The sequence below is a fragment of the Rutilus rutilus genome, assembly GCF_951802725.1.
Source record: "Rutilus rutilus genome assembly, chromosome: 12".
Lineage (NCBI taxonomy): Eukaryota > Metazoa > Chordata > Actinopteri > Cypriniformes > Leuciscidae > Rutilus > Rutilus rutilus.
This window is the reverse complement of record NC_140217.1, coordinates 3,248,291-3,262,375: the sequence shown is the minus strand read 5'-3', so window position 1 is coordinate 3,262,375 and position 14,085 is coordinate 3,248,291. Positions and strand designations below refer to the sequence as shown.

At 37.2% G+C, this 14,085-nt stretch overlaps 1 protein-coding gene across 1 annotated transcript in view; it reads left to right on the top strand.

Moving 5' to 3' along the window:
- Positions 1 to 3,463: 3,463 nt before the first annotated feature.
- Positions 3,464 to 14,085, top strand: part of vstm2lb (V-set and transmembrane domain containing 2 like b) — a 12,522-nt gene continuing 1,900 nt past the window's right edge. Inside the window, exons 1-4 of the mRNA XM_084425163.1 lie at positions 3,464 to 3,593; positions 10,861 to 11,031; positions 12,372 to 12,415; positions 13,620 to 14,085. The exon at positions 13,620 to 14,085 is cut by the window's right edge and continues 1,900 nt beyond it. Coding sequence (XP_084281289.1) covers positions 3,494 to 3,593; positions 10,861 to 11,031; positions 12,372 to 12,415; positions 13,620 to 13,949 — 645 coding nt within the window. The 5' untranslated portion in view covers positions 3,464 to 3,493 and the 3' untranslated portion in view covers positions 13,950 to 14,085. The remainder of the gene's footprint in view (positions 3,594 to 10,860; positions 11,032 to 12,371; positions 12,416 to 13,619) is intronic.

Below are 14,085 nucleotides of genomic sequence, written 5' to 3'. Positions count from 1 at the left end.
GTTTTTTTTTTTTAACACTGCAGGATTAATTGCACAGCAGAATCTCAACATTACATGAGCTACAGAAAAACACTGAACTACTGCTCTCTAAAAATGACATCCTTCACAATACAAAAACTGGTATGATAATGCCAACTTTTCAAAAGATGGTTGAAATGAGCAAAACAAACTTCATCTCAACTTCAGCTCTTCATAAACATCAGTACAGCGTTTGAAACTGACCAGAGCAGATTTCTGAAAGTCTGATATCGTTTTTTAAAAATAATATTCCCTTAAATTACATCACAAGCACATGCATTCACTTTAATCAGATGGAGTTCATATGGAACTGCAGAACAGGAACAACCGTTTCAGTTTTTCATCCCATGCCTCACTTCTCCTCACTCTCTCTTTCTGTCATTTTTGCATCTGTTGTTATTGGCCATTTCTAGGTCTTGGCGTCTCACAGCTGGCACTTATGAAGAGACACACGTGGCTTTCAGGAGCAGAGAGAAGAGGAGCGTGTGCCAGTAAAACACCACACCTGCCATCACTCAACCTGAAAACCCATCGACTGCCGCTCTGAAACACAGCCAGAGATGATGCATGTGTTTAGTGTGTGTTTGTGCACTCAAGATCAATGTTCAAGCAGAAAGCAAAGTTTTGTGCTTGTAATTGAGCTCTTGTGACTGTCTGGATACAAAGAACACAAATCTCAACACTGCATGGTGTGCAGCAGGGTTATTTTTGGTGACTAAATCTAAAACTATTTCTGTTCATTTAAAAATAAAGCCAAAATAATATAAAAACTCAATTTTAGTTGAAAAACATACAAAAATGTTGCCTTGGCACTAAAATAAATTAACTGAAAATAAATTAAAACTAAAACTGAAATAAAAATAAACTAAACCTAAATAGCAATATTTAAAGAAAACCGTAAACGTAAAGTAAATGTAAAACTGTAAGATAATAATATAAGATAATATATTTGAATACTTTGAATTTATGTATACATTTATGAACATGACATCAAATGCTGTTGTTTAAAGTAATTTCACATGCTAGAAGTCTAGTGTAACCTTCGGGAAAATGATTGCACACCGATAGTGGAGTTGTTTCTTTGTTCTATGCATTTTTAAAACGTTATGTTTGCTTCAGCCACATGCAAAAATTAGCAATGACTCCTTCAAACAAATTGTGCTAACTTCTGAACATTTCTTTGTTCAATCAGGCATTTTAAAATGCTTTTTTTTTTAGGTTGTTTCCTTCTTAAGCCTGTCAGCAAGAGCTCTTACCAAAGCAGCAGTGGGTGCCTGAACCTTTTCATTACCATTTAATCACTAACTCATTAACACAGCCAGCCTGTCTTGCAGGCCAATCAATTATCATATCGATCAACTAAGTGCTGAGGCCAAAATAAAATCTCAAATCAGCCGACGCTGCAACACGCTGCTCATGCAAGGTTCTCAGCTTGAAAGCCAACGGCATCAAGGGCCAATAAAGCAGTCAAAAGATTAGCTTTCAGAAAATCTATATTCTGTATTTGCGCTGCAAGCCATGTTGTCCACAGCTTATATGAAGACACTTGACCTCATTTAATGACACCTTCACGGTTAGCAGCTGCTAAAGTGCTGGCCTTGTCCCTCACAGCAAGAGAGACATTTAAATCCACCAGACTGTATCTGCAATAAAACTCGATGTTAAAAGCAAACATCGCTGATTGAAAAGTTCTGAGAGACAGCATGCAATTTTCTAGTGACCTTTAAAGCAACTAAAAACTTGTGAAAAACATTCAACAGACAACTACTGTGTGAATGATTTTATGTATTATTATTACTATTGAGAGTGCATCTGTGCATGGCTTAAATCATATGGTTTGACAAAAAACAAGACTTTTCTCCTTTCTGTGGACTGTTCCTTTCATTTCTAGGGTTTTTGTTTAGAGTTTGGGGTCTGCCGTTACAATACGCCATCAAGTAGTGATCTTACCCTCTTCATTTACATGTTAAACATCTTCTCCATGTTGGCAAAAGCAAACGTTCTCAAGATCAGTCCGGGTTAAACTCCCTTGGGCTCAGCACCTGATCCTGATGTCTGTCAGTGGGTTTGAGAACCAGGCAGATTAACATTTGTGAGGCATATTCAGCTATTTTAGCACAGGTTATTCCATTTCCTCCATCCTCACAGCTATACTTAATATTTATGAACCTGCTATGGTTGGACGGTCTGTGAGATTATAAAACACTGCAGTCTAGCTCAAAGAAATGAAGGCAAAGACCAGTATATCAATGTGAAGGCTGCTCAAAAACCATATATATATATGTATTTATATAGGGCATTATAGTGATGTCTGTCAGGAAGGAATATTTTATGCATTTGCTCTAACAGCAACAAAAAAGTAAGACTCTCTTAGGGTACGTTTACACGACAACAATGTACTAAAAACAGAAATGTTTTTTCTTTGTGTTTTTCACGTACAGATGATAACGTTGTCAAAATGACCCCCATTCGGATCCGCGAAAACGACTAAAAACGCTGTATTCTGCTGCCAGGCCAGTAGTTGGCAATGTGCTGTGTGCCAGTAGATGGACACGTAATAGCCTACATGTGCATGATGTCCCTGTTTTCATGAATTGCGTTTTTGTAGTTTACATGGAGACGATGAGGTATTGTTCTCAAAAAACATTTCAATAGTTCGCGGTTTCAGGCACCGTTTCAGAACGGCTAAAACAGAAAACATTTTAGTTGTCACGTAAACAACCCCTCAGATCTAATAAATCTAACTGGATCTAATCAAGTCCTCCAGGGAAGTTCATATTTACAAGCTGGGAAGTCATAATTACTACATACTGGTGCATTCAAGTCAAAATCTTCAGCAAGGGTTTTTTAATCTACTTCTATAACATGATGTGTTTTTTTTTTGTGTGTGTTTTTTAAGGTTTATTCAACTTATGATGGTGCTGTAAATTTAACCGCTATGTTTCGTAATTGTACAATCATAGGCTACAGTGTACATGCAAAAAAAAAAAAAAAAAAAATCATTTCAACAAATTTACTGTTTATATAGACACTGAATCTATTTTGTCCGCCATTTTGTCTCACTGACATGCCACCTATAGGTGCCTAAAGAAAGTTGAGTTTCCCACTATTTGTTCATGTGCGTTCAACTCTTTCCAACATGACTTGAACACACCATAAGGTGTGAACACACACTTGAACACACCATCTGTACATCATGCACCACTATTGAATGAAAAGTAGTCATATTCCGGGGCAATAATTGTGGAAATGTTTAGTTTGCACACTTAGATGAGATGGTGACTTTCAATGCACCTGATAGTGCGAGCAGTTTATATCCCTCCGCCTAATTGATAATTCACCTGACCTCATCACACACACGCGCCCCTCCGCGTGTGTTCCTCCGCGCTCCGGGACACCGACGCCCACTCGACCGACACACGCGCGCGCTCGGCTGCCGGTTCACTGGAAGATCTGATGAGTGCATAGAGCAGACATGGGCTCGTTTGGAGAGATGCTGTGGATTTTACACTCGGTGGGAATTTATGCCCAAATCAGCGCGAATTTGGTGGTGGACAACCACGTATCTGGAAACGGTAGGCGTGAGGAACGGGAACTAATGAAACGGGATTGAGTGTCGTGGGATGTGTCTCAAATGAGCTGCCAACCTAGATTGCGTTTCTGGGGCATCATACATGCGTGAACCGATTCAGAACGCAAATATATCCTGTCTGGATAGGCAGCTTATTAAATTTTGCGCTTCTGTTGTTGATTTTATGAAGTGTTTAACTCAACATTTATGAATAGAGCTTGAAACCATTGTTTTAGAAAGTTTCTTATAAACTGCTGATATAAAGTTTCTTAGTAAAGAAAATATGTTTTATGATAGATGATATTAGCTGAAATAGGTCATGAAGCAGTTTAAACTCAAACCAGATTAAAACAGACTGGGGCAAATTGTCGAAGATATCACAGTAACTATAAAGTAGGCTATTATTATTGATTTATAAAATTCCATTTAGCCTAAATTTACTTTTTCTAGCAGTGCTTTGTTTGATGGTAACACCTAGTTAAAGCTGCCTTAAATAGCAAATAGAAATAACATTATTGTAATTTTTGTATGGGTATCAAATGAATAAAACCATTCATTAAGACGAGTCAACTACTGTAAATGAAAGTTTAATCTGTGCTCTCATGACAGGTTTGAGTATTTTCTGAGACTGTTATGATTTTTTTTTTTTTTTTTTTATGTCAGGTTGCAACAGTTTTGTGTTTCATAATTGTTTTGTACAATGCATTTTATTGAACATTTTTAAAATACAAAATGTAAACAAGCCAGATTAAAGCAACATTGCTAATTTACATCCACATGTTTAACTGTTTATATTTAAATAAAAAGCTTCTATTAATGGCAGGGTCCATTGGCAACACGCACCAACAGTGGAAACGACAAATATTCAACTATATTTTGATCTATAATTTCAAACAGACATAAACAGAATTAAGAGCCATTCATTATGTCTTTAGTCAAATTTAATCCAAACATAACTGAATTGCAGTCCTGCAAGGATGTAACCAGCTGGACAGAAAATAAAATGTAAGATCTAAGGGTTTTCCACGGTCGTCTTCTCCAAGCCTTCATCTCTGACGCTAATGTTGTGACATGATGTCATGATAGGCATGAGCAGCACAAAATTCCCAGTTTTCCTTTTTCCGACAGCTAGTGTCTTGACATTGAACTGATGCTTAAAGTCCCCATGAAATCAAATTGACGTTTTTTGGCTTTTAGTATGAATATGTTAGCTTTACTGTAGTCTGTTATCTATAAGCTAGTGTGCTCCAAAACAATGACAAAATTCACATTTAGAAGATAATTAAAAATGCACAGTCTCTCACTCCCGCCAACATGGATCAATGATTTTGATGACATCACTCTGCACTTCAGCTTCTCATCAGATTTTCTGTCCAATCAAATGCTCTCTAGAATCTGAAGCCCCGCCCCAGCTACATTATAAATAGACGCTGAAGCTGCGGCTGAAATCACTTGTTCACACATTTATTATTTTCTACATGGTGAATGGCACATAGTGCACTATGGGAACGATTCAGACGGTGTAAATATGCTTTCCGTTGGGGCGAATAAAGTCTGGTTTCACGTCAGTGTCACACGAACCGGTCCAGAGACACGACACACAGAGCGGATCATACGATCGAGTCGCCACAGACCAGAAAACGCATCGGACCCGACTGAGTTCTGCACAGAATACTATATTTTAAAGCGATATGGAGGAGAAACAGTTCGAGATTAGCAGGAAACTGTGGCCTTAACGACTCGAGCTCAGCGGCTCTGGCCGAGCGGTGATATAAACTAAACGCTATTGGTTATTTTAAAAAGGGGAGGAGCTGTTTCCTGTTTCAGTGGACTTTACATTCACACATTGAAGAATGCTGCGTGTTTAGGCAGTGGACCTTTGAGTCGTGGCAACTGATGTAGATATATTGAATATTGACAGTACAGTCAGTATTGAACAGACAGATTCAATTTCATCACTTGCAAAATGACCATAGTTTTTCATTCTGTTCTCAGCTTTCAATGGTGTAAAAAGAACAGTGGGTAATTTCCCTGAATGGGAATAGTTTCATGGCCATCTTTTACAGTAATTCAGTCACGCTCAGGTTTTTGTAACTGTGCTTCCCCTGCTTTGTTCTCCTGTGTTGTGTGATGAATGCTGTGTATTTTTGATCTGTTAATCTGTCTTTGATCAATATAAAGAGAGAGCTGTGAATTAGCGGATTATTGATCGGCTAATGCCTTGAATCTCTCAGGTTAGATTACCAGCCTCTCCACTGGGAGTCAATTAAAAGTTAAAGTTAGTCCTGAAATCTATACGGTCTTGTGTTTCAGTGAAGTGCACAAGCTGAGTGAACGATCCGATGAGTTCTGTGAAAATTCACTCTCATGTTCTGCTTTAAGGAAGAAACTGTAGGAGACTAACACCACAAAACATCACAGAATTCATCAAATCGTTTGACCTTACTGATTCCTTCAAAAATGATTTTCTGTATGATGATGTCATTTTGAAACTGGCTTTTGTTAGTTACAGGAAATAGATTTTCCATCATGTTAGCCTTTTGTAAAGCTATATTGAGTATATATTTTTTTTTTTCAATTACGGAAATAAACTGGCAGCTGTGGTTACCAGAAATTTCCTGTAAAAAAGACTTAACAGACTTAACTTAAAATTTACAGTAATAAACCGTATTTCATTATCTGATATAATGTTAATTTACCGACCTGTTGAAGTATAAATATCTGTTTTGTACCATTGTAATACACTGACAGCCAATCACAGCAGTGATGAGAGACACATGATCAATCAAAGCTCAAAGTTAATATGTATAGAAGCTGCACAGTGTCATTCACACAAACACTAAACACCATCATGGTAACACACATGAAATTAAAAAAATACAGTAAACATTAATTTAACAACATTAAATGTAACATAAAACCCTAATGTTATAACTGATTAGGGAAAAACTAAGAAAACTATGACGAAACATAGTTATTTAAACAAAAATACATCAAATGTGAAGTGTCACGCAGGGAATTGTGGGAATGTCAATTTACGGTTTTTCAATGTAAATTATTCAATGACTTGATCATTTTCACTTCCAAAAACTAAATTTAACAGTATAAATGTTACAGTAAAATTAGATCTATCACAGTTATTTGCCGTATATAATAAGGAAACTTTCTGTTAACCAATGAACAGTGTTTCACTGTAGCATTTTTACAGTCTTCTACACATTTTTTTACAGTGCAATTCAACCATTTTAATTAGAGAAAGAAAAAATGAAGACACAGCTGGAATATATCTGATAAATTGTCAGTTTATCATTGCAGAAGTTGACAAACATGAACAAATGTTCTTAATTGGAATATTTAATAAAAACTAACATCATTTCCATTTTAAAGCCGGTATATTGAAACATGGGAGCATTTGCTGCACAGACTTTGCCATATCATGTTCAGCTGTGATTTGTCTCCGTTTCTCAGGTCAGCATGAGCTGGTTTAATAATGACTACAGGGGGTTTCGTGACCTATGCTGTCTGTCTTCATCTGTGTGGAGGTCTTCCTCCAGCTGAGATTAAACCATGAACCCTTTGTTGAGGCGAGGGAACAAACATCATGCTGGTGTCTGCAGCTTTCTTATTTGTCATTTATTATTTCTTTTTCTTGCCTTCCTACACTCACACTCACTTCTGTCATTCAGTGGTACACCTTTTGAGAATTGCTGTAGTTAATGCTAACTTCTCAGTAGGTAGAGAGATCTGTTGTAACATTGCATGTCATTCACTGGTGCAGTAAAAGCCCTGATGGCTAAAATGAGGCTTTTAAAGCTGGCTGTGTCTGCAATCTGAAAAACATCGCCATATACAGAGATAGGAAGGCAACAATGCATGTCAGAATCCAAAGTTCAAATATGCATTTGTCGCCAGTTTTTGAAGCTTAGTCAGTGCCTTCATGCAAACGCTGCCTATTAAAGGGATAGGTCGGCCAAAAATGATATTTAACCCATGATTTACTCACTCTCAAGCCGTTCGAGATGCATATGTCAATCATTTTTCAGACGAACACATTTTCTGTTATTTTAGAAAATGTCATAGAACTTTCAGTGGTTGTAATGTGAAGCTATGGGGTCCACCTCCTTCAAGTCCAAGTCCATCTGCCGTGAACGCGTGTCGACCGTTGCTGGAAGCCAGTTATTTTCATTTATAAAGTTTTAAATATGTATATTTTTACGACAAAACCGCACGGATTACCCTCAGAAGGCCTTCGTTTATCCCCCTGGAGCCGGATGGATTACTTTTGTGAAGGATGCATGCACATTTTGGGACTTGAAGGAGGTGGACCCCATAACTTCACATTATAACCACTGAAAGTTCTAAGACATTTTCTAAAATAACTGAAAATGTGTTCGTCTGAAAAAAGCTTGACATATGCATCTCGAACGGCTTGAGGGTGAGTAAATCATGGGTTAAATATCATTTTTGGCCGAACTATCTCTTTAAGTCATTGACAGACTGGTAAGCAAGGCTGCTAGGTTTCACACACTGAGTTTTAGTCCACGGTAATTCTGATTGGTCAATACAGTGTTCCTGTCATCCTAAAATACACATTATACTAACATCTACTGTGTATACAGGCACTCTACTGCAGTCTTTAACTGTGACTTCTCACAATATTGCAAGACCTCTTGTACCTTATTTCTTAATTTATCAAACAAGGTAAGAAATAAAGCACGCACAAATAACAAGCATTCGGCCTTTGGGTTAGAGAGCAATTATGTATTTAATGCAGAACAATGTTGCCTGTAATATTAGAGTTAAAATGTAATTAATTTCACTGAATTCATTAAAAATAATACAATTATTGAATGCGTAATTAACTTGATTTGATTGCGCTAGCATGCAATTAAACACAAGTGCATTTCCATGGAAAAACGTCACCATGAAGAACAAGGAACATCCCAAAAGATCCGAGGGAATATTCCTGGGAAATCAGTCAGCGCAAGTATACAGGATGATTTCTAAAGCATTACAAGCATGCTGTTATTCCTCTTGCTTATGTAATATTACTTAAATATTCTAAAAATATCATGCTATATTTCAATATTTTTATTAATCCTGGAAAAAGTTACCTTGCATTTTTCACTATAGAAAAATAACAATTATAATAGTAACTTTTATTTGAATATAGTTTATTTAAAGGTAGATTTTCAAGTCAAGAGGAAAAGAAAAAAACAAAATATTATACATGATATACAGTACAAAAAATAATACAGTATGAATATGCAAAAAGGACAATCAACAAAATAAAATATACAGTTTATAAGGAAAAAAAACAAATCAAATGCAGCTGTTCTAATTAAAAAATGTTTTTGCTGAATGCAGAAGAACTTGTAGTTAAACATTTTAGGTCGTTCATGTATTTCACCCATAAATAAAATGTGCATTTACATTTATGCATGCATCAGTCGCTTTTATCCTAGAGGAACATAAGCAATTTGTCACAGAGCCAAAAATATTTGTTGTATACAATGCCAGGTTTATTAGAAAGCTAGATTAGGAAACGACTCGAGCTACAGCAGAGGAGAAATGCAGAGAAGAAAAGGACATATTTTCACTTGCATCGGAAATTCATAAATCCCATTTGAGTGACAAAAAGATCAATCAGAGAAGCAGTGTGAAGATGTGCAGTGCTTATAAACAGTTAAAAGAAAGATGACTGTAACTTCTGCCACTGGTGATCCTGTAAATGCTCTGGCTCTGATGAGCATATACAGCTTTTTCAGTCAAGATCTGTTAAATATGAGTGTTAGCACTGGTCAGATCAGCTCTCAGACTGTAACGCTGCACCATCTTAGACTCTGGGTAATAACCTTTATACCAGCCGAATAGAGACTGTGCATATTAATGACCAGAGAAACTGTCTTTCTCTCTCCAAACAAAGACAACAGATGGTCACACTGTACACTCTCATTACAGAGACAAAGAGCAGAAATCAGGGAGTAATTACAAAGATGCAAAGGGAAAAGATGTTGACAATGTGCATGTGTGTCTGTGTGTGTGTGTGTGTGTGTGTGTGTGTGTGTTACTAATGTTGCACAGACTCAAAATGCTGACATTGTCACAGGTGCTATCTTGAGGTTTGTTGAGTGCAATAGTTTCAGATCACTGCTAAATTACCAGGATATCAAAGATCTTCGAAGATTTTTTATGCCAGGCAAATATGTGACCCTGGATCACAAAACCAGTCACATGTCGCACGGGTATATTTGTGGCAATAGCCAACAATACATTGTATGGGTCAAAATTATCGATTTTTCTTTTATGCCAAAAATCATTAGGATATTAAGTAAAGATCATGTTCCATGAAGATATTTTGTACATTTCCTACCGTAAATATATAAAACATTTATTTTTGTGAGTGAATGCAGCACAATCCTGAACATAAATGGACAACTTTAAAGGAGATTTTCTCAATGTTTCGATTTTTTTGCACCCTCAGATTCCAGATTTTCAAATAGTTGTATCTCGGCCAAATATTGTCCTATCCTATCAAACCATTCATCAATAGAAAGCTTATTTATTCAGCTTGCATATGATGTATAAATCTCAATTTCATAAAATTGCTCCATGTGACTGCTTTTGTGGTCCAGGCAAATATAGTGAAAAATGTCCCCTAGCATTTCTAAGCTAATAAAAATGCAAATCTTTGGGTTTGCATGAGGCTAATATTTAATAATATAATTGTCTGTGATCGTTATTCCTTAATTATTTTATTTATTTTTTCGCATTCATACGTTTTTGCAAAACACCAAACACGTACCTATATATACAATTCACCGCAGTTTACAACTTTCATTGCCTTTTCAGACAAAGTATGATTATAGGGGAAGCTTATCAATTAATATTCACTTATTTGAAAGACTTGAACAATAGTCCAGTGAGAAATAAATAGCAGAATTGAATGAAGAAATGGAGAACGGCAGAGTCATTGTGAGTCCATTTAGGCCATCAGACTGTGTGTGTGTGTGTGTGTGTGTGTGTGTGTGTGTGTGTTTTATACTAATGAATTAATTATATTGTTTGTCCTCAAATGTATCTGCTTAATTATCTCCAGTCCTGTTTGCAATTAGTTTTCTTGAGCTTTGGACTGTCAGACCTCTAAACACACACATGCACACTTACACACACGACTGAAAGCATCTGTGTGAAGAGATTCGCAGAACCAGTATGATTACATCTATAGAGAGCAGGATGACTAATAGTAGTTTTAATCTCTTCCTCTTCAGCTCTTTTCACCGAGGTTCCTCGTGACGTGGTGTCTCAGGCTGGAGATGACGTGGAGATGTCGTGCTCCTTCAGAGGAGCTTCTTCATCCTCAGTCTCTTTGGAGATCCAGTGGTGGTACACCAGACACAGCCGAGACTGGGCGGAGCCACAGGCGTCCACAACCAATCAGGAAAGCCGCAAACTCACCTTTGAGTTGTTTGAATGTGTTTACGTTGTTTTCATCTATGAAAGCTGCAGTCCGTAGCTTTTTTGGGTTAAAAATTATACGAAATAAAATTTTGAGCGAGAACATAACCAGCCAGTGTTCAAAACTCTCTGCTTGCCTTAGCTCGATTCAAAACGGTAAGCTTGTAATAATGTTTTTAACTCCAGTGGTACTGGTGGATTTCCGCGGGAAACTCGAGCATGTCTTTGCGTCATTACGTCACATCTGTACACATAAAGAAGAGTCTCGGCTAGTCGGCTATGAGTGTGAGGATGTTGGAGGTGGAGATTTATAGCCTTTTCTCACAGCACTTGATATAATTAAACTTATCAATTTGATGGCGGATCCAGAAAGGTTCAAACGACAATCACCAGGAGAATAACCCGCTGTAAAACGCGAAAGACTTCGGACTTAGGAGAAAAAAAGAGACTGCAACCGGCCCGTGTGAAAACAAGGACAAATATTGGAAGGGCATTAAATGTAGTCAATCAATGCTGATGTTGTTAACATTAACAATTTGAGAACAAAGTATAATCTGCACGGTTTGACGTGATATAAGTGATTGTTACATTTAATCGGCGTGATTTACTGCAATGCTTTTTTCCCCTTAGTTGGTCAGAACAAAAGTGGATGTTACTTACTTGTTCAGACGACATTTTCCGGTGAAAATTCTTATGTTGGTCATACTTCCAAAAAGTAGAATCTGTGATTGCGAATGCCAGTCTCCACACCGGCGCAGTGACTGACAGCCGCACATTCTCCTCAAAACATTGGATTCATCCAACGCACGTACAGTTGATAATTCCGCGAATAACTGCAATTGCAGATTTCGAACAGAGATGGCGACAAAGAGGAAAAACTGCGGACTGCAGCTTTAAAGATGAATACTTATTCTTCCAAATAGATTTAGTAGATTATCAAGCAGTTTGTTTCTGAAGAAAAGAAATGGCACTGTAACACAGTTTTGAATGCTTTATAAACTCTACCCAACATTGTTATAAATATATAACTATATATTTTTTATTATACCAAGCAGCCAGTGTACCGTATTATGATTTTTAGACCATTAATACCTTGGTATTGCAAGATGGTGGAGAAATTATATTAATAAACATAATTATAATGTACTCAATACCAGTTATAAAGTGTAGTAATATTTCTAAAAAACAAGAAATATTTTAACCAATATATGTTTTTTTTATCGTGCCGATTTTACGAACCATATGGCATGTCCTGAGACAGAGTTGGACACAGTTTGTCCAGATAGTCTTAGCTTTAGTTTTGATATGTTGATGTGTCTACAGGTGATTCCACAGGAAAACACACCAATGGGGGCGAATAAAATAAGTGTGAGTTTTGCATTTAAAAATTTCTCTTAATTTGACTTAATGTTCAGGTTTCCATATGCATTATTTTCTGATTTATTACATGTTGCTTTATTCAGAAATTTTACGATGCTATATATATATATGTATGTATGTATGAGAGAGAGAGAGAGAGAGAGAGAGAGAGAGAGAGAGAGAGAGAAGATCAAACTATTACGTTTTGCTTTTCTTGTTGAAATACTGATAGTCACTCTTGCCTATTCTTTAAATTCTTCACAGTCATTTCTGCTATGTGGTGCTTTTGCATACCTGTATATTGATTTATGTTCATCAATTTCTTCAATAGATATTAAACGGTGCTCATAAACTTGATCATTGTATTGCATCTCTCTGCAATTCACGTTTTCTGAAAGGGGCTTTATGTAAGAATTTTTTATTCCTTATGTGTGAACAGTCAGTTTGTAACAACACTTAAAAAACGAGACCTTCCCTGACTAGTTTGTCTATGAAAGACTGTGGACTGATTTTTACTTGAAGGATTCGGGATGTTTTTGTCAGGAAAATCAAAAGCATGTGACGATTACGCTCCCGAGAGCCTCTCTATCATTCACACGACATTAATACTTACAATGTTCAGGTTAATGCCGAAAGAGCCATTCTGTACTGTAATGTCAATGTGTCATGCAAGGAAATGTCATACTGATTTAAACTATAGACTCTCATAGTCAGATCTAAAGAGTCTGAACTATACTTTATACTCAGACTATCATAACCGTGTGATATTAATGAGCTCATCTGTCGTCATGATGCCGGTGAATCTCAGATCCACATCTCTATGATCAGATGTTTTCTGAACCGCTGTTTTCTCACCGCTGGCAGTTTTGTGTGTTTATTCTGTTATTGAGAGGAAAGTGTGAAGCACATATTTACAGATTCATCCAAGCGTTGTTCGCTGTGTGGACGTGTCTGGATGTTCGATAACTGTACATCGCTGCAATACGCAAAGAATGAAAAAGATTTTCGTCATGAGTATATTAAGGCCTTAAATCACGTTCAGTCTTTTGTGCGTTACGTGCACGAACTGTAAGTCACTGGCTGCAGTTCAATATAACGGCCACCGGTGTCACTATAACAAGGGTTTCTGAATCCTACATACAGCCCCTTTAATTTCCAAACTTAATTAGCTGAATGTGAATGTTCAATAACCATATTTTATATTTGCTTTAAGGTGGTAAAAGTGGTTGGCAGCAACATCTCACATAAGCTCCGTCTATCTAGCATCAAACCATCAGACGAGGGGACGTACGAGTGTCGAGTCATTGACTTCAGTGAGAGCCAAACCCAGCGGCACAGAGTTCAGGCGTATCTGCAGGTACAACAGAAGATTCATATCAATGAGCAGAAAGAAGAAGAGAAGAAGACATCAGAGCAGAACGCAGGTCCTGAAGACCATCAGATGATCCAGCATGAGGAAGAAGCGGCCCGTCGGGTTCATCATCATCATCACGAGAGGAACGAGACCGGAGCGGGAAACAAACACCAGTCAGAGACACAGTGACTGTCCTGATGAAAACTGCACACTGTAAAGAGGAGAGGAGATGAAACTAGGACAGTCCTGGTTTTACAATCCACGTGTCCTGACCGAGTTTGTCCGGATAATTAGTCCTAGCTTTAGTTTGATTGGTGTAAATAAC